This window comes from Diabrotica virgifera, chromosome 1 (assembly GCF_917563875.1).
Source record: "Diabrotica virgifera virgifera chromosome 1, PGI_DIABVI_V3a".
Lineage (NCBI taxonomy): Eukaryota > Metazoa > Arthropoda > Insecta > Coleoptera > Chrysomelidae > Diabrotica > Diabrotica virgifera.
The window spans coordinates 116,652,263-116,672,530 of NC_065443.1; the positions used below are offsets into that span (position 1 = coordinate 116,652,263).

At 32.9% G+C, this 20,268-nt stretch overlaps 1 protein-coding gene across 1 annotated transcript; it reads right to left on the reverse strand.

The window, feature by feature from the left end:
* Positions 1-666: 666 nt before the first annotated feature.
* On the reverse strand, positions 667-17,577 carry LOC126890589 (zinc finger protein 227-like). The gene is made up of 2 exons (XM_050659657.1): positions 17,372-17,577; positions 667-2,528 (listed from the first exon to the last, which is right to left on the reverse strand). The coding sequence occupies exons 1-2, from the start codon at positions 17,493-17,495 to the stop codon at positions 967-969; spliced, it is 1,686 nt and encodes a 561-aa protein (XP_050515614.1). The 5' UTR covers positions 17,496-17,577; the 3' UTR covers positions 667-966.
* Between the last annotated feature and the right edge of the window lie 2,691 nt (positions 17,578-20,268).

Genomic DNA, 20,268 nt, shown 5'->3' on the forward strand with positions numbered 1-20,268 from the left:
AGAGGGCACAAAAAGTAGACGACGACCACGAAGAAGATGAATTGATGATGTGGAAGAAGACCTAAAGATTCTAAGGGTCAGAAGATAAAGAGAGGAGTCCGGACAAATAATCCCGGACAAAAAATCCCCACAAATTATCCCTGGACAAAAAATCCCCACAAATTATCCATGGACCAAAAATCCCCGGACAAAAAATCCTCACAAAAAGCCCGGACAAATAATCCCCACAAAAAATCCCGGACAAAAAATACCCAAGAAATATTTGCCGCCGAATAGTTCTCTAAAAGTTTTCCCGAAATTTTACCAAATTTCGAATTCCAATTTCATGCTGAAAACTTCAAATTTTACATGACAAAAAGTTGAGCTTTTTTTTCAAAAATCGTGGAAGATATGGAAAATGAGCTAAGGCCCCGTTCTCTTGACAGGCGCTTGATAACGCGCGTTTTAATAACGCCCGATTACAACATACATTTTACTTAAAACCGTTCACATGCTAACGCGCGTTTTAGGTCATTAAAACGCGCGTTGGCATGTGAACGGTCTCAAGTAAAATGTATGTAGTTGTAATCGCGCGTTATCAAAACGCGCGTTAGCGCACGCCATGAGAACGGGGCCTTAGCTCATTCCCCATATCTTCCACGATTTTTGAAAAAACTCACACTCTTCTGTCATGTAAAATTTGAAGTTCAGTATGGAATTGGAATTCGAAATTTGGTAAAATTTCGGGAAAACTTTGAGAGACCTATTCGGCAGCAAATATTTCTTGGGGATTTTTTGTCCGGGGATCTTTTGTCCGAAGATTTTTGTCCAAAAAAATTTGTAGGGATTATTTGTCCGGGGATAATTTGTGGGGATTTTTTGTCCGGGGATTAATTGTCCTAGCTTCTAAAGAGAAGTTGCCAGAAATCGACAGGAGTGGCGACTTTTTGTAAGCAGGCTAAGATCCACAACGGATTGTCGAGCCACTTATGATGATGATGGCTTGAGTAAATTGCTTAAAATAGACTTCACACTTGTAAATGCACTTTTTTTAAAAAGTAAACGTTTTTCTTCAGCATGGTTTTTCATCAAGTGTGCATTCAAATTACACGCTTCAGCAAAGTCTTCCAAACAAATTTCACACTTGAAATATTTTTCTCCGATGTGTCTTCTTAAATGTGTTTTCAAATAATCGGCTAGATTAAATTGCTGAAAACAAATTTCACACTTGTAAGGCTTTTCTCCAGTGTGTACCCTTAAATGTGTTTTTAAATATTCAACTTGACTAAATTGCTTAAAACAAATTTCACACTTATAAGGCCTTTCTCCAGTGTGCAGTTTTAAATGTCTTTTCAAATTAAATTCGTAAGCAAACTCTTTAAAACAAATTTCACACTTGTAAGGTTTTTCTCCAGTGTGTGTCCTTAAATGTTTCTTTAAATGTTCATTTTGACTAAATTGATTAAAACAAATTTCACACTTATAAGGCTTTTCTCCAGTGTGAATTCTTAAGTGGCTTTTTAATCTTTCTGCTCGAGTAAATGTCTGAAAACAAATTTCACACTTGTAAGGCTTTTCTCCAGTGTGAATTCTTAAGTGGCTTTTTAAACTTTCTGCTCGAGTAAATTTCTGAAAACAAATTTCACACTTGTAAGGCTTTCCTCCAGTGTGTACCCTTAAATGTGTTTTTAAATGTTCAACTTGACTAAATTGCTTAAAACAAATTTCACACTTATAAGGCTTTTCTCCAGTGTGCACTCTTAAATGTTTTTTCAAATTACATGCGTAAGCAAACTCTTTAAAACAAATTTCACACTTGTAAGGCTTTTCTCCAGTGTGTTTTCTAAAATGTGATTTTAAATGAGCTTTTTGAGTAAACCGCTTTAGACAAATTTCGCATTGATAATGTTTTTCTCTAGTGTGAGTCATCAAATGTGTTTTCAAATTACTGGAGCTAGAAAATTGTTTAAAACAAATATCACACTTGTAAAGCGTTTCTCCAGTGTGCATTTGTAAGTGTAGTTTCAAACTGAATGCATGAGTAAATTGTTTAAAACAAATTTCACACTTGTAAGATTTTTCTCTAGTGTGCACTTTCAAATGTCTTCTCAAATTACTTGAATAGTTAAACTGCTTAAAACAAATTTCGCACTTGTATGGCTTTTCTCCAGTGTGGATGCTTAAGTGATGTTTTCTTAATGTGACTGCCTGATTAAATGACTTTAAACAAATTTCACACTTGTAAGGCTTTTCTCCAGTGTGCACTCTTAAATGTGTTTTTAAATGTTCAACTTGACTAAATTGCTTAAAACAAATTTCACACTTATAAGGCTTTTCTCCAGTGTGCACTCTCAAATGTATTTTCAAATTATTTCGCTGAGAAAATTGTTTTAAACAAATTTGACATTTGTAAGGTCCTTTTTTAGTCTGAACTTTTATATTTTTATTTAATAGTTTTTCGTCAGCATGTGTACCCATATCTTCTTTATGAGATGAATGTTCAGTTGATGTTTTCAGAAAGTTCATTTTGTCCTTTTTCTGGAGACAACCTAAAATATAAATCAAATGGTAAGATGTTTTTCCACTGGAGAATTTTTACATATTAGTTTAACCATAAAGCTGTAATCTCAATTTTTTAAGTTAAAAAAATATGGGCGCCCAAACTAATGGGCAGGGGAAAGACAAAACTAAATTTTACATTGTCATCCAAAGTATACAAAATGTAATGTTCAACATCTTCACGTCTGCCCCCTCCCTATGGGCGCCCATGATCATTGCTGATGGTATAAAAATATACCGAAATATATCTGATATTTGAAAAAAAGGGTACTCTTGGCTCCGTTATTACGCCCCACAATACATATACAAATCGACGTTTAACTCTAATCGCTTCGTCTATTAGAGAGAATGCCGTAAAATGAAAAAATCTGCGATTGCATTTCAATTAATTCCGAATACCATCAGTACTCTATGCGACGTTTCTTTTAATATCAAAACTCATCAGGAGTACTAGATGCGTGTTCAAAATGAAATAAAATGCAATGTCGCTTAGGTTTCAGTAAGCTAGGTAGCACATCTGAAATGATATTATTTCATTTTCCTACATCCAAAAATAGGTTGGAACAAAGAAAAAATGGATTAAAGCTTTGTTTAATAACAAAGTATAATTGGATAATATGGTTAAGTGCCACAGTGTTACCATATTATTTTATAATGTATACGAATGTTTAAATTATAAAGATAACAGGGGCGTCATTTGAAATTTTGATTGGGGGGGGGCAAGCATTATACAGGGTGTCGCGAAAAGATTAGTCATAAATTATACCACAGATTCTGGGATCAAAAATATGTTGATTGAACCTCACTTACCTATATACAATAGTGCACACAAAAAAAGTAACAGCCCTTTGAAGTTACAAAATGAAAATCGATTTTTTTTCATATATCGAAAACTCTTAGAGATTTTTTATTGAAAATGGGCATGTGGCATTCTTATGGCAGCAACATCTTAAAAAAAAATTAAAGTGAAATTTGTGCACCCCATAAAAATTTTATAGGGGTTTTGTTCCTATAAACCCCCAAACTTTTGTGTACGCTCCAATTAAATCATTATTGTGGCACCGTTAGTTAAAGTAAATGTTTTTAAAACTTTTTTGACTCTTAGTACTTTTTTGATAAGCCAGTGTTTATCGACCTATTTTGAATATTTTTCGAATCCATCACATATTTGTATATGGTTAAGTACGATTATAGAGACCTGTTAAGAATCTAAAAATGTATTTATAATTTACATTTTTAGGTATATTTTGAAAAAGAAGCCACATCTCGATAAAAGGTCATTTGTCAAAAAAAGACTAAGAGGCAAAAGTTTTAAAAACGTTGTGGTTAACTAATGGTACCACAATAATGAATTAATTTGGAACGTATACAAAAGTATCGGGGGCTTAAGGGAGCAAAACCCCCATAAAATTTTTATGGGGTGGACAAAATTCACTATAATTTTGTTTTAAGATGTTCCTGCCATAAGAATGATACATGTCCATATTCAATAAAAAATCTCTAATAGTTTTCGATATATTGAAAAAAATCGATTTTCATTTTGTAACTTCAAAGGGCTGTAACTTTTTTTATGATCATATTTGTACTAAGGTAAGTTAGGTTCAATCGAACTATTTTTGACCCCAGAATGTGTGGTATAATTTATGACCAATCTTTTCGGGACACCCTGTATATACAATACATTATACAATACTATAGTAATAAAATTGATGTATTTTTTGTAAATTTCAGTCATTTTCAGGGTCAGGGGGAGGGGCAAATGCCCTCCAAAAATGCCAAGTAGAGATTTTACACATCGGAAAAAAACGGGAAAAATTGAGACAAAAAATAGGTATTTTTTCGTTTTTTTTTTCAAACCATTGGATACATTGGAAAAAATCGGAAAATTTAATTCAAATCTCAATTTTTTAATTGAGACTTGAAACCAGGGGTTGCTCGTCGGGGTAGGCAAGATAGGCGCCGCCTATATAACCTCTTCAAATGTACAATAATATAAATTATTAATATAAATTACTTATTTCGAAATTGTTAAATTTTGACACAATACCTACAATAAAAAAACTATTTTTTAATTTCTCTCCGAAATTGTAATTACTGTACGCCCCTTGTAGTAGTAGTATTAAGATTCTGTATTCATTGGAAGGCAGTTTTAAACGTCGCCTAGAATATATCAACGATGCAACAGAATTGATGTGCCATCTCGCTCTTTACGCCAGCTAAAGCCCTTAAGTTCTGGCGGTACTGGGCCATAATTTTCACGAATTCTTTAGGAAGTTAGGCACCAGATTTTGGAGCCTACACTCTACAGGCCTTCAGCATAACAAAATCGCTCACATCTCAGTTGATTCTCTTGTGTGTTGTGAAACTATTTTAAATTGTTTTTTGATTGAGGCTGTTAGTAGGTTAAATATTCAATAAAAATAGGTACGACAATTTAAATTTGTTTATGAAAAGTGAATAATAAACAGCCAAATTTAAGATTGGTCTATTGAAGGGTATGTTAATTTATGTTAGTAATAATTCACCAACAAATAAATCTGTGAATACTGTGAATCTGTGGTGGAATAAAATTTATTTTCGAGTCGAGTCGATTATATTTTATTTACCCGTGTTGAGCTGCCCCCCCCCCTTACTTGCGAAAAATTAAAAAACAAATAGCCCTGATTTATGAGCTATTTATGAGCTTTCATATTCCGCAAACTAAAAGTTTTGAGCTCGTTCCACTGAGCAGGAATTTAATACTTTAGTGGGGGGGGGGGGGCTGAGTCAGCCCCCCCACTACTTAAAAATAGGAATATTGAATCGGTTTTTGCGGCAGAATTACGAGCTATTTATGAGCTCTTAAAATTATATAGTTTCGATTTTTGAGCTCATCCCCTTCACCCCCAAACAACCCTTTAATTGATTTAACTTAAGGCTATGGGTACATAATTCGCAAATATTTTACATGTATCCCTACTTTTTCTGTCTTTACACGGCAAATTACGTGTAGTAAAATTCACACTGGTATCGATATGTAAACATTATTAGAATGTCATTCTACTTGAAAATGTCATCATTAATTTAAAGAGATGGCTTTTGAATGTTCTTGGATAACTGTTATTTTTATAATTGCAAATTGTTAATTCAGTTAATAATAAATGTGATAATTTTTTCACTATGTATTCAGTGATTGTAATAATTTATTTGTACAACAAAAACTAATACTCAATCGAGAAAAGAGGAAAAGTGTTAAAGTGATTTTTCAATAATATATTGTTATGGAATGCTTACAATTTTGAACATATTTAACAACAAAATACTTGGATCACAGAATATATTATCCTGATGTATTCTCTGTTTGGATCTTCCACAAATAATACACAATAAATAACTTTTTATTAAGTTCACGCCTTAAATCAATTATTTATCAAATACACTATATATCAATAATATTTAATCAATAATTTAAAATATTCCCGATGCAATGTCAAATATTTAAAATTGTCACTGATTGTCAGTGTTTGACTGACAATATATGCTGACAATATTATATTCGGCTGAGTGCGTTGTAAGACAAAGATAGATTTGGAAAATATTACCACGGCATTGTGTTCATTTTTTTCGAATCCTGGAAAAATCAATAAATATTTTTGAAAAATTTAAACGCAGAATGAAAGATTAAATTATTACCGAGGGCCGAAAGTCCCTTAGAATAAATAAAAAGTTTATTTTGAATGAGATATTTGAAACTGAAAATCACACTAAATTTTCGCTTAGTTTTTCACCCCTGTAACTTATTAAAATAAACATTATAGAAGTTCTCAGGGACTTTCGGCCCTCGGTAAGAACGTAATCTTTCATTCTGCGTTTAAATTTTTCAAAAATACTTATTAGTTTTCTCAGGATTCAAAAAAATGAATCCCCATTTGAATAGCATTGCAGCCGAAAATACGTACCGATTCTCTTAAGAGAAAAATGCTTAGAAAACTTAAAATATATCGTATTGCGGATATAATTCCTATAGCTTATATACTCTAAGAATAAACTATTAAATCACGTGCATTTCGATTATTGAGCTACAACCCCTTCGCAAGAAAACCACCCTATCTTCCCGGCTTAAGAGAAAGTTGTACTTAAATGCATTAAATTAATTATTTGGCGACTACATATCATTTAATAATTTATAAGCTTCCAAATTACGCGCATTTAGATCAGTAAATTGCAATTTATTTTGTATAGTGCAGTCACTGAAGGTAAAAATCAACGATTGCCTTCAATTTCGGTGAACCTTCATCGATTTTCACGAAAATTGGTCAGTGGTTAGAGGATACCTCAAGAAACAAAGGTGACATGGTACCACCTTGCGCCTTTACCCTGAGGGTGGATACCGCCCCTTCTCGGGGGTGAAAATTATTTTGTAAAAAATAATTGCACAAATCTATAAAAGAACAAATTTTTAGCAAAATTTATTATATAAAGTTATTAAAATAAGTCAATACTTTTTAAGTTATTAAAGATCAAAAATTTTAATTATTCGTGAAAAAAATGCATGTTTGAAGCGGTTTTTCGTAAATCCCTGAAAAACTGTAAGTTTTTACAAAAAAGTTAATAGTAGTTTAATTCGTATAGCTTATGTTCTAAGAATAAACTCTTAAATCACGCGCCTTTCGATTATTGAGCTACAACCCCTTCGCAAGAAAACCATCCCATATTCCCGGCTTAAGAGAGAGTTGTACTTAAAATAATTTAAATTAATTATTTGGCGACTAGATATCGTTTAATAATTTATGAGCTCGCAAAATATGCGCATCTCAATTATTGAATTGCCAGTTTCTTTCTATAGTGCAGTCACTGAAGGTAAAAATCAACTATGACCTTCAATTTCGGTAAATCTCCATTCATTTTCACGAAAATTGGTGAGCGTTTCTGGAGCTCATTTTTGATAGGTATTTCTAAGTACTTTGACAAGTATTTAGTACCTAAGTGTTAAAAAATGCATCTCTTTCCCGTTATTTAAGCTTGAATCCTTAGATTTGAACAGTCGCAGAAAAAAATATACATTTAATTACCAATAACTTACTTTAAATTAACATTAAAGGGTTTTTCAAGTAAGCAATTTATTATATTTTTTATTAGCTTCAATTTTAGTGATGAAAACTTTTTTGCAAAAACTTACAGTTTTTGAGTTATTTATGAAAAATCGCTTTAAAGCATATATTTTCTTTCACAAAAATTAACATATTTGATCTTTAATAACTCAAAAAGTATTGATTTATTAATAACATTATATAACAAATTTTGCTTAGAATTTGTCCCTCTCTCGATTTGTGGGGTTATTTTTAATAAAGTAATTTTCACCCCCCGAGAAGGGGCGACATATACCCCAGGCTAAAACCGCAAGTTGTTATTGTCAATTCGTTAAAATGAATGGAGATTTACTGAAATCGAAAGAAATAGTTAATTTTTACCTTCAGTGACTGCACTATAGAAAGAAAATGGCAATTCAATAATTGAAATGCGTATATTTTGGGAGCTCATAAATTATTAAACGATATGTAGTCGCCAAATAATTAATTTAAATTATTTTAAGTACAACTCTCTCTTAAGCCGGGAATATGGGATGGTTTTCTTGCGAAGGGGTTGTAGCTCTATAATCGAAAGGCGCGTGATTTAAGAGTTTATTCTTAGAATATAAGCTATACGAATTAAACTACTATTAACTTTTTTGTAAAAACTTAAAGTTTTTCAGTGAGTTACAAAAAACCGCTTCAAAACATGCATGCATTTTTTTTCACGAATAATTAAAATCTTTGATCTTTAATAACTTCCAATTTTCGTGAAAATCGATGAAGGTTCACCGAAATTGAAGGTAATCGTTGATTTTTACCTTCAGCGACTGCACTATACAAAATAAATTGCAATTTACTGATCTAAATGCGCGTAATTTGGAAGCTTATAAATTATTAAATGATATGTAGTCGCCAAATAATTAATTTAATTCATTTTAAATACAACTTTCTCTTAAGCCGGGAAGATAGGGTGGTTTTCTTGCGAAGGGGTTGTAGCTCAATAATCGAAATGCACGTGATTTAATAGTTTATTCTTAGAGTATATAAGCTATAGGAATTATATCCGTAATACGATATATTTTAAGTTTTCTCAGCATTTTTCTCTTAAGTTAAATCAATTAAAGGGTTGTTTGGGGGTGAAGGGGATGAGCGCAAAAATCGAAACTATATAATTTCAAGAGCTCATAAATAGCTCGTAATTCTGCCGCAAAAACCGATTCAATATTCCTATTTTTAAGTAGTGGGGGGGGGGGGGCTGACTCAGCCCACCCCCCACTAAAGTATTAAATTCCTGCTCAGTGGAACGAGCTCAAAATTTTTAGTTTGCGGAATATGAAAGCTCATAAATCAGGGCTATTTGTTTTTTGATTTTTGCAAGTGGGGGGGGAGGCAACTCAACACAGGTATTTTATTTTTATTGTGTTTCAATACAATTTTGATAATTTAAAGTTAAAATGACGAATGTTCTTTGTTACATTTGATTATATAGATATTTAAAAATTAAAGCGAGAGTAACTTTTCAATTTATTCGAAGAGTAGCTCTTTATTTGAGACAAATAATATAAGTCACATTTGACGTTGGTGAAATGTAGATGTGTTCGAATAAATCGAATAAACTACTATTTGTCGTTGGTGAAACCGCCCATATTAAAATAAAATGAATATTTTACACAATATAATCTTCAGTTTGATTAATACGCCTTTTTCAAGGCGCCATAATCAAGAAACATTAGAAATTATTTCAATGGGTCGGCCTTAACCAAGTTTAAAAATTATATCAACAGATAAGAAAGATAATTGACCATTTTCGAGATCGTTTAAAACAATATGGTATGAAAACCATATATGGTTAAGCGGAAGTTATTTTAAAAATTCACTTTTTTGTTGGCCTTGTCTGTTGCTCTCAAATTTGAAGCAAAATAATGTTTGGATGAGTCAGGGATATTCAGATTTGAAAAATTTATCAGCTGGTGCTAAAAAACATGAATCTTCGAAAGAACATTTAAACAATTGCTTAGGTTTAAAACGGTTAGAAAAAAATAATCAAACTATTAACAGTGCTTTAGCTGGACACATTTCTTTATCTAAAAAGTTATATAATGATGAAGTTAGAAAAAATAGAATTTGTGGATACAGGTCGCCTACCCGCATACTGAGGTCACGAGCCGCCACTGCTTGAAACGTGAAAAAATAACAATTTTAAAGTCGGTTAAAAATATATATATTTTGTAAAAAATAAATGCAGGAACATACTTTAATAAAGTCTATTAATATCTAAGATATAAGTACAAATATGTATATAGGGTTGAAAATTATATTATTGAAAGTATCAAAACCTAAACTTCAAAGATAGAAAGCACAAAATTTAACAAAAGCGCTCAGTGGTTTTCATCTGAGTCTGAATCTTCATACCAAGCATCTGATTCAAACTCGATCCCCGCTTCATTATCCTGGACGGATAAAACACGGTTTTTATCTGTTTTTCGTTTATAACCGAATTTAAATGAATAACTTCTGAATTTTATTCTGTGAATGTATTTCTTTTGCTTGTATGTATGATGTATGAGGCCGTGTAAAGACCAGTTTCTAAAGAAGCGGAAGTTGGAGGCCCATTTAAAATTCGGGAGTCAATTGGCATAAGTGCCTGCAATGTAAATAAACCTTGCCACTATATAATGGGATGAGCATTATTCGCACTATCCCATAAAGTTTCTACTAAAAAATCCAGTTTTTGTTCTAAATCGGGTTAGACTTGCCACCACCTTCCCGATATGTATCACATAATAATTAAAAATCGGGCAAAGTGTCAAAAATCAAAAAAATATTTTTAGTGCTAAAAGTGGTATATGTGTTATGGCGAGCACACCACTGTGTGTGTTTTTATTTCAATATCTAGCTAAACTACAACATCAGAGATGATAAACACCCATGCTGATAATTTCGAGGTGTCAATGATATGTTCCAGGAATATGAAAGATTTTAAGGAATAGTTTGTATTCATTAGTTTTTAGTATAGTTTTGTACCCTAAGCTGTTAACATCTCAATAAACTTCTGCATTTCCTTCAGTAGTTTCATTACTTAATTCTCCAAGGAACACACATTTTATAGAGAATAAAAGTAGCACAGTCAGTAGAATTTCCAATTAGAAAAAGTAATGCCTCTTTTTAATCGATTTTAATTGTTAATTGGGAAATTGGAGAATTAGTGACTTAGTAGTTGAGTTCCGAGTGTAAGGCCAGGAGGAAGGAAAACTGAAGGAACCCCTAAGCAACTTTGAAGAATTCCAAGTGTAAGGCCACTTGTTGTGTAAAGCCACAAAGTAATTGATGCTGTTGCATTTAGTAAATTTCAATTTCTGAATTATCATCAACTTATTTCGTATGCTTTAAATGATGAAGCACGGGTAAAATTTCAGGGACCCAACTGTACATATGTGATCCATAAAAAGATAACAGAAAAAATAAATCTTTCATTATGAGTCTCTCTTTAGGCATATAGAGTTTCCGTTGAGTGATTTAGGATGATGCTATTGTGATAAATCCTCAAAATGCAATTTGAGTAATAGAAAATCATAGCACGGATAATCCGCACCCGGATAATAGGGGTTCTACTGTACTTTCCAAACAACAGCCTTGTTAGTCATAAAATCTAGAGCTTCTATGGAAATGGTAGAATTAATTTAAGATGTATATATTCAAATTATTACCAAAAATGTATGGAAAACCAAGTACACCCATACCTCGCTTTATGGCCTAGATACGTTCCACAAAACATGGCCGCAAAGCGAAATGCCGTATAACGAATCAATTATTTTACATAATACAAATTCATAAAAATTTAATAGGATCGGTTCCAAATTTATTCAATATGTTACATGGTTTGCTGTTGAAAATGCATTTTATCTGTTTATTTTATTTAAATCAAAAATACATAAAAAAGCACATACACTGGTATACAGTGTGTCAATTTTAAAACTTACAATGGGCTATATCTCACGAACAAAAGCTGATATTGAAAAATGCTTGAAACCGTTTCTAAGAAAGTACGGGGGAACTAAAATGACATGAAAGAGAACTCACCCCTATCAACCCCCTAGGCCCCACCCACCATAACTAAAAAATTTTAAATTACAAACCCCTACTTGTGATACATCATTTAAAAGACTATAGAAAGTGCTATCCAATGGTTTAAACAATAATTATACAGGGTGTTAATATCAGCCGGCTTACTATGACTTTTATATTTGTAATGCTATCTCCCGGACTATTATTGTGAATGATAAATGTCCGTTGGTACATTTTTTTGTATAAAAACTTAATTTGCCGTTTTTGCAAAACTTAATTTGCCGTTATTTGGTTTCTGTCAGATACAATAATTTTTGGTTTATTTGAGACCTTTAAATGTCATTAGTTTTGATTATTTGTACGATCGGTACTGTCATTAAGCTGTAGTTGTCACGATGGTTTACAGTATACCTGTAGTATACCTGCAGTATACCGTGGAGATCATTTTCATATTTGCGTCCCAGAACCAGTGTTATTTACGAACAGCTCAAATATTTAATGAAAGGCATCCGGACAAAAATTTAAGTCACGTGTACGTCCGCGATTTAGTTGAAAAATTTAGAGAAACGGGATCAGTGCAAAATAAAAAAAGGGATTCCCCAAGATTACTGAATGAAGCATCCCAAATTGAGGTCCTTGGAAATTTTGCAATAGAGCCTACTGCATCAACACGTCAAGTATCTGCAATGACAGGACTTTCACATGAGTCGGTTAGAAAGGTGTTGAAATTACATAAGTTTCACCCGTACAAAACATAAATCCTTCAAGAACTAGGCGATGATGATCCAGACCGACGAATTGAGTTTTGTGAACTCATGACTGAAAGAATTCGCGTTGAACCGAGATTGTTAAAAAATATTTATTTATTTATTTATTTATTTATTTACGGGATTACCCCCATTACAACACATACAGTATAAAATCAATCTCTGTAATATCTACTAAACTAGAGTAAAATAAATCTTAATTACATACTTATTAAACAAAAACGAAATATTAATAGTTATCCATTACACATATTACATCTATTACACAAATCAGTTCAAATAAACAAAAAGTACCTGTCAAGCTCTTTTAATCCGATTCTTAAAACCAGCCAAGGAGACACCAAACATTTCTAAGTTATTCTCGTTTATAATTTTTAGTGTTCGCTCAATGGGCGAATGCATACCATAGTTTGTCCGATGAAAAGGTATATAAAACAAATCAACATGTCTGAGACTTCTGGAGGGAACATATAAATTAATAGATTGGAGAAGTTCAGAACAACAAATTAAACCATTTATTAATTTAAACACAAATACCAAATCAGAGTTATCTCGTCGAGTTTTTAATAAATTCATGTTGAGTGTTTTTAAAATATAGGTATAATCATGATTAGTAATGCGTATGTTTAATTTGTATGCACAATATCTCAAAAATTTATTCTGCAATCTCTCCAACGTAGTAGAATGAGCTCGGTATTGTGGAGACCATACAATAGATGCATATTCCACTTTAGATACAACCAAAGCATAATATACCGTTCTTAAAGCCCCTACAGATAGTCTCAGACAGTTGCGAATGATAAAGCCCAAAGATTTTGATGCATTTACTGTTACACTATTTATATGTTGCACAAAACGCAACTGCTCATCAAATGTGACTCCTAAGTCTTTTATTGTTTTAACATAAGACAATTCATTTTCATTAATTGTGTAAGAAGTATCATATTTTTTATTACCTCTATAAAAGCTTATATAACAGCATTTAGCAACATTTAAATGCAAAATATTATTCTCACACCAAATACTCAACCGGTCTAAATCTTCTTGAATTAATGTTACATCAACATTTGAATCTACGGATTTAAATAATTTCAAATCATCTGCAAACATCAGGAAATCGCAATTTCTAAAACACTCTGATATATCGTTCACAAATATATTAAATAACAAAGGTGAACAGTGAGCTCCTTGGGGTACTCCTGATGTCACATGAATTATGTTTGAATTAAAACAACCTACTCTCACCTGCTGTGTGCGATCTCTTAAAAAGCTATTGAACCATTGTAAGGATTGATGACTGAAGCCAAAAGCATTTAATTTTCCCAATAACATGTTATGATCTACTCTGTCAAATGCCTTGGAGAAGTCAGTACAAAAAGTATCCATCTGACTTTTATTCTCCAACGCGTTTAATATTTTTTGTTCAAAGAGTACTAAATTTGTTACCGTTGATTTATTCTGAGAAAATCCATGTTGATTGTGTATTAGACGCTCTTTACAATAAAATTTTAATTGATCGTGCAATAGTCTATCAAAAAGTTTTGGTATAGAGGATTGTTTACAAACGCTTCGATAATTTGTTATGTCTTGTTTATTACCTGATTTAAAAATTGGACAGATATAAGAGTGCTTCCATAAAGTTGGGAAAACTGATGTCTTTAATGATGACTCAAAAAGAAGATATAAAGGATTAGTTAGTGAATATATACAGTTCTTTAGAAAGTAATCGGGAATACCATCTGGACCACTGCTTAACTTATTGGGTAGGGATAAAATGTTGTTGAAAATATCTTTCACTGATATTGAAAAATTAGGTATAAAAAGATTGTTGTTTCCCTTTACTTCCAAGTTATTAATATTTGATTGTGGCGAATAAACTGTTGAAAAAAATTGACGGAAACAGTTTGCAATCTGTTGTCCGTTTGTTGCTATAGCATTACCATAGTACATACTGTTTGGTAAATCATTTGATGCTCTCTTACTGTTTACAAACTGCCAAAAGTACTTAGGATTACTGCATAAATTATGATTTACTTGATTCAGATAAGTGTTATAACATTGATTTGATAGATCCTTACACAATCTCCTAAGTTCTGAAAAAATCACATAATCCTCTTGATTACAGGAAGCTAAATAATTTTTATGAGCAATTTTTTTCTGTACAACTAAATAACGCAAGTTGGCATCAAACCATTTTGGATAACTAGAAGTTTTAAATCTTTTCACCGGTACAAACAATGATAGTGACATATTAAGTATGTTGTAAAATTCTGTTAAAGCATCATCAACATTTGACAAATTCAAATGGTCTTCCCAAGGTATCATTGAAAGATAGTTATTGAGACCTTCATAGTCTGCATTTACAAAATCATGATAAAATTCAGTATATTCTAATGACTTACCTCGATGTTCACACAAACTAATATTGTAAGTGTAACTTATGTGATGATAACTATTTTTAAAAATCGGATCTGAGGCTTTTGCTACTTGTAAATCACAAACATTTGTAAATATTAAGTCTAAAAACACATTTCTTTCATTTGGAATATTAATCATCTGGAAAAAATTCAAGTACCCATAAAACTCAGCTAAGTACAATGCATGTGAACCTTGAGGACAATTCACCAAGACACCTGATTCATTGTTATCCCATGAAGCTTCCGGAAGGTTGAAGTCTCCGAATATATATGTCTTATGATGATTATACCTTTGGGATATATCTTCGACTGATAAACAGTGTTGTTCATATATTTGTTCTACGGATTTTGGTGGAATATATACCCCTCCAATTATAAAATTTTCTTCACCAAATGAGCATAAAAGAAAAAGTTGTTCAATAGATTTGTACAAGGGTTTCAGCACAGTTACCTTAATGTAGTCTTTAACAACAATCAAAATACCTCCTCCTCTTGACTTATAACTATTATCACGATCACATCTAAAAGTTCTATATGAAGGTATTTTAATTTCACTATCTAAAATATCCTCGTGTAACCAACTTTCAACAAATATAAAAATGTCATAATCAGAACATAAAATAGAACTAATCAGATCTTGAATTTTTGTACGAAGTCCTCCGACGTTCTGACAATAAACTTGTAATGGGGATGAGATTAGTTTTTTCCTTCTTTCTTGAATGATTCAATTTTTGGTACACCATTTCTGTATTTTATGGCAATGTCTTTTTCGCCTTTATTTTGTCTGTCTTTTAATTCTTTCCAAGCTTTACTGAACATATCCCTTTGCATATTTGTTTGATCACTATTTATTTTGATTGTTGAGTTCTGTAGTCTTTTCTTACTCCTTAAAATGTCCTTAACAACACCATTATTGGAAAAAATAGCTCTAAGTGGACGAGACTTACCACCCGTGTTCTTTCCTACTCGAACAACCTTCACTGGTATTTGTATTTGTTTCACTGATGAATGTACTTTTATGCTGAATGGTAATGTATATAAACAAAACTGTCGGTACTGGAGTGATGCGAACCCGCATCGATTCAGAGAAGGTCACACTCAATATCCTGAAAAACTGAATGTTTGGGCAGGAATATTAGGCGATGCTATAATTGGCCCCTTGTTCATACCAGGCAATTTAAGTGGCGGCATTTATCTCGATATGCTGGAAAACACCATCGAACCTTTAATTGTGCATGAATTAGAGAAGCAAAGGGACGACCAAGGCAACCTAGCTCTAGACAAAGATTTGCTGCACTTCCAACAAGATGGAGCACCTCCTCACTATGCAGCTCCAGTTAAGCACTGATTAGATACTAATTATCAGAACAAATGGATTGGAAGGAGAGGTCCTATTGACTGGCCACCGAGATCACCAGACTTACCGCCACCTGACTTTTTTCTATGGGGTTACTTCAAGTCAGTTGTTTATAAAACTCAACCTGCGTTACTTGAGGAATTGCGAGAAAGAATTACGCAAGCATATCGCGCTATTACAAGAACAACATTTGCCAAAGTTCGTGCAGAATTTGAAAATAGGCTGTATTATTGTTTACAAAACAACGGAAGCCACTTTGAACATTTATTTAATTGACATTGTTAACAAATTTGTAGTTCAACAAAAACCTTATTAAATTTTTTATTTAAGCCAAAGTTTCACAATTATTGCTTCACCCTGTATAATTATTATTTATACCATTGGATAGAATTTTTTATAGTCTTTTCAATGATGTATCACAAGTAGGGGTTTGCAATTTAAACTTTTTTGGTTGTGGTGGGTGGGCCCTAGGGGGTTGATGAGGGTGAGTTCTCTTTGATGTCATTTTAGTTCCCCCTTACTATCCTAGAAACGGTTTCAAGCATTTTTCGATATCAGCTTTTGTTCGTGAGATATAGCCCATTGTAAGTTTTAAAATTGACACACTGTATAAAATAATAGATTCCAAAAACCAAAAATAATCTACAAACTCCAAGCTTTCTTGTTGTATCTCCATATAACGGGTAAAGGATTTTTATTTAGTCCTGTAATAGGCCTGGATTTTTGGACAAATTAGAAGTGGTTTTAGCTTAATTCACCAATGGCATTTGCACCAAGTAGCAAAATTAATCATTCTTTAGATTAGACCATTTATAACCAGGCGCAGATTTTTCGGTTTTTGAAAATGTACCTGCGATCAGTTAAACACTTGTTCAGGTTTATAACCACCTTTTTCTATAATTCCCTTTAAAATGTTAAGATATTCCTTAGATGGGCCTCATCTCATTTTATTTTCAAATTATGCATAAACAAGTGGAAATAGAAAAGAGTGTGCAGCAAGATTGCCTTTGCTCGAGAAAGACATGGGGACGTTATAGCGAAACATTTTAAGCCGTAAATCGAAACCGTGCCGTAATTGAACAGGGCCGTTATAGCGAAATGCCGTATACAGAGCGGCCGTATAGCGAGGTATGGGTGTATTGTAATTAATGATATTGATATTACTTCCTGTCTCACCTGAGTGATCTTCATCTGGTTCATTCTTTAAGTCCTGGATATCCACTGATGTCGATAGATGATCCTCTGTACATGTTTGATCATATTCAGGGAACTCTGTTTTAATTTCAACTTTAACTTCCATAGCTAATAAACTTTAAAATAAAATAAATATTATTATTTATATTTCTTTTTCTTTCACTGCTTTCTTCTTTGTTGAAGTTGACGTAAACGTGACGTAAACGTAAACGGTCTATGTTGCCACGTTGCCAGATTTCATCCTGTCAACACCAAATTTATTTTTCGCCATCAATTAGTCCACACAACATACACTACGCTCCAAACGTTGATAATATTGCCTAACCTAAAGTTCCATACTAACAATATTGAGGAAAAGAATGAAACCACCAACTACATGGATTAATGGAGTCAGGGTCAATCAACGAATATTCCTGGAGAGACAAAAGACCTAGGGATCGAAATGTAGGATGCCGTAGAAGCTGTAGGCCACCAGACTATGCAGTGCTAGCCAGAAGTCCCCTCATCCCCTCGCATTTTTTGAACAGTTATAATACTTCTTATAACAGTGAACTTTGTAGGGAGGATATAAACGGACCCTCATCTAGTCTCATCTAGTCATAACAGGTGACGTAATAGTCATAGGGCCACTGTGACCGATAATTTTAAATGGGCAGGTGATATCTCGTTTGAAAGGTCTCCTAATCGGCTTTGCAACGATGTATTATTCGAATATTTATTTCTACAGGGTTAACTAAAATTATGTAGGTACTTAAATAGTAAACTACGATGCACGAGCATAGAATGAATTCATTACTTCAGAAACAGACGATTTTAAAACATCTTATAACACGTCAATTTTAATGTTTGAATGGCCATCAATTGCTAAATATTTTGTTAGACATTACGTCATCAGTGTTAGCGTAATGACGTGATCGACGATTGTTTTAAACATAATCTGAGTTCACGGGATACCTACGTCATTTAAAAGGTCCCCTAATCGGCTTTGTAACGATACAATTATTTTAATAATTATTTCTACAAGGTTAACCAACCAAGGTAAACGAATAAAGAGTCGGCATAAAAGTGAATGGAAGTTTAATTAATAACATTAGATATTATGCCGATGATACAATCATAGCCGACAACTTGGAAGACTTAGAAAGAGTAGGGGAAAGTGGGGCAAAATGATCCTTCTATGGAAAAAAATTATGTAAAAAAAATCTGCAAAATTGTAACATCCGCCTTTTACTCAGGATGATGTACACAATTTATCTACCTAAAACTCTATACGATTTGGAGGAAGTTTTATTAATACAACAAAAAACATGTTTTCAAAAAAGTGCGAAAGGATCGTTTTACCCCTAACGTGTGGGTAAAATGATCCTTATGAAAAAGAATCGTACAAAAAGGAACATTAAGCTTTTTACGTAACAGGACATGCTAAACACTAAAGTAATACAAGTAGAAAAAGTTATAGTCTAAGCTTCAGTCGAACCTTACCTAAAGGTGAGTCAGAACACATGTCACACACAAAAGTTCAATCTTCTTCGTCGACTCCAGCGCACTTATCATGGGCCCACTTTGAACAGGTGGAACACTGGATCCATCCTTCTCCTTCTGCAAATCTAGAATACTCCTCGAAGCAATATAGACATATTACATTTTGATCATCATCCTCTGTATCTGAAGAACAAGAAATATTTTGTTTCTTCACCTTGACTGTTTTCTTAGCTACTTGAATGGCCCTTTTCTTTTTTCCTTTTGTTTCTTTCACCTTAATGTTATCTTCAAGTGCATCTTTATACGGCGTGCTGGTTAAACTGAACTTCCACAAGATTTTCTTTGGGTGCTGTTGCGTTTGCTTTTAATTTTTGGAAATGGATGGCAATCTTGAGGTGTTACAGAAAAGGACAAATTTGCTTCATCTCGAATCAACTCGTCCGCGTGATGCGAACTAGGTCCTGGTATTGGATTTCTGAATGGATCATCAGGTTGAGGTAGTTCTTCAAGTGTCTCATCGGTTACTTGTGCAGCTAAAAAATCACTTTCCTGGAAAACTTCAGGTTCATATGGAAAAATTCCTGTTTTACGGAATCCGTTAATTCCGTTGGCTGGTATACAGGCTTTTAGATAACCTTCGCAGAATATTTCACTAATTTGAAACACGGTAACTGTTCTTCCAGGGTGATTATTTAACCACTTTTCCAGTGCCTGGTCTAAATAAGCACTAATAGAACCCATAACGGCAACATCCAGAGGCTGAAGCTTTTGTGTGCAGTGAGGGCGTAGCTAGCCCCACAGGGGCCCCCTATCAAAGTTTGTCGCGGGGCCCTTTTCCACGACTGATATGGGATAGTGCTAAAAAAAAGTGCAAAAAAAGCAGCAAAAACGTGTGTATAGAATAGAATAGAAATATAATTTTTATTGTCACTGAAAATTTTACAATTTTATGGAAAAAGCGTAGATAAATACAAAGAGTATGAAAAAAACAACAACAAATACAGTTTACTGAAATTACACAAATCGTCAATATTATTACAAAATAAAAGATAATGAAATAAAACAAAACAATACAGGGTGTTTCATTAATAATTGGAAATATTTTAACTGTATATTCCTAGGAAGACTTCCTAAGGGAGCTGGAGCTCTTTGAAGGAAGATGGTGCCTTTTAATTAGTTTTTTTGTAATACCTCTAGAACACATCTATTTAGAAAAACTAAAACTGTTACACAATTAAGAAACGGAAACTTAAATACCTCGGTCATATTATGAGACATGATAAATATCATATACTTCAACTGATAATACAGGGTAAAATAGAAAGCAAACGCGGACCCGGAAGAAGAAGACACTCATGGCTTCAAAAGTTACGCCAATGGTTTGGACTAACATCGAT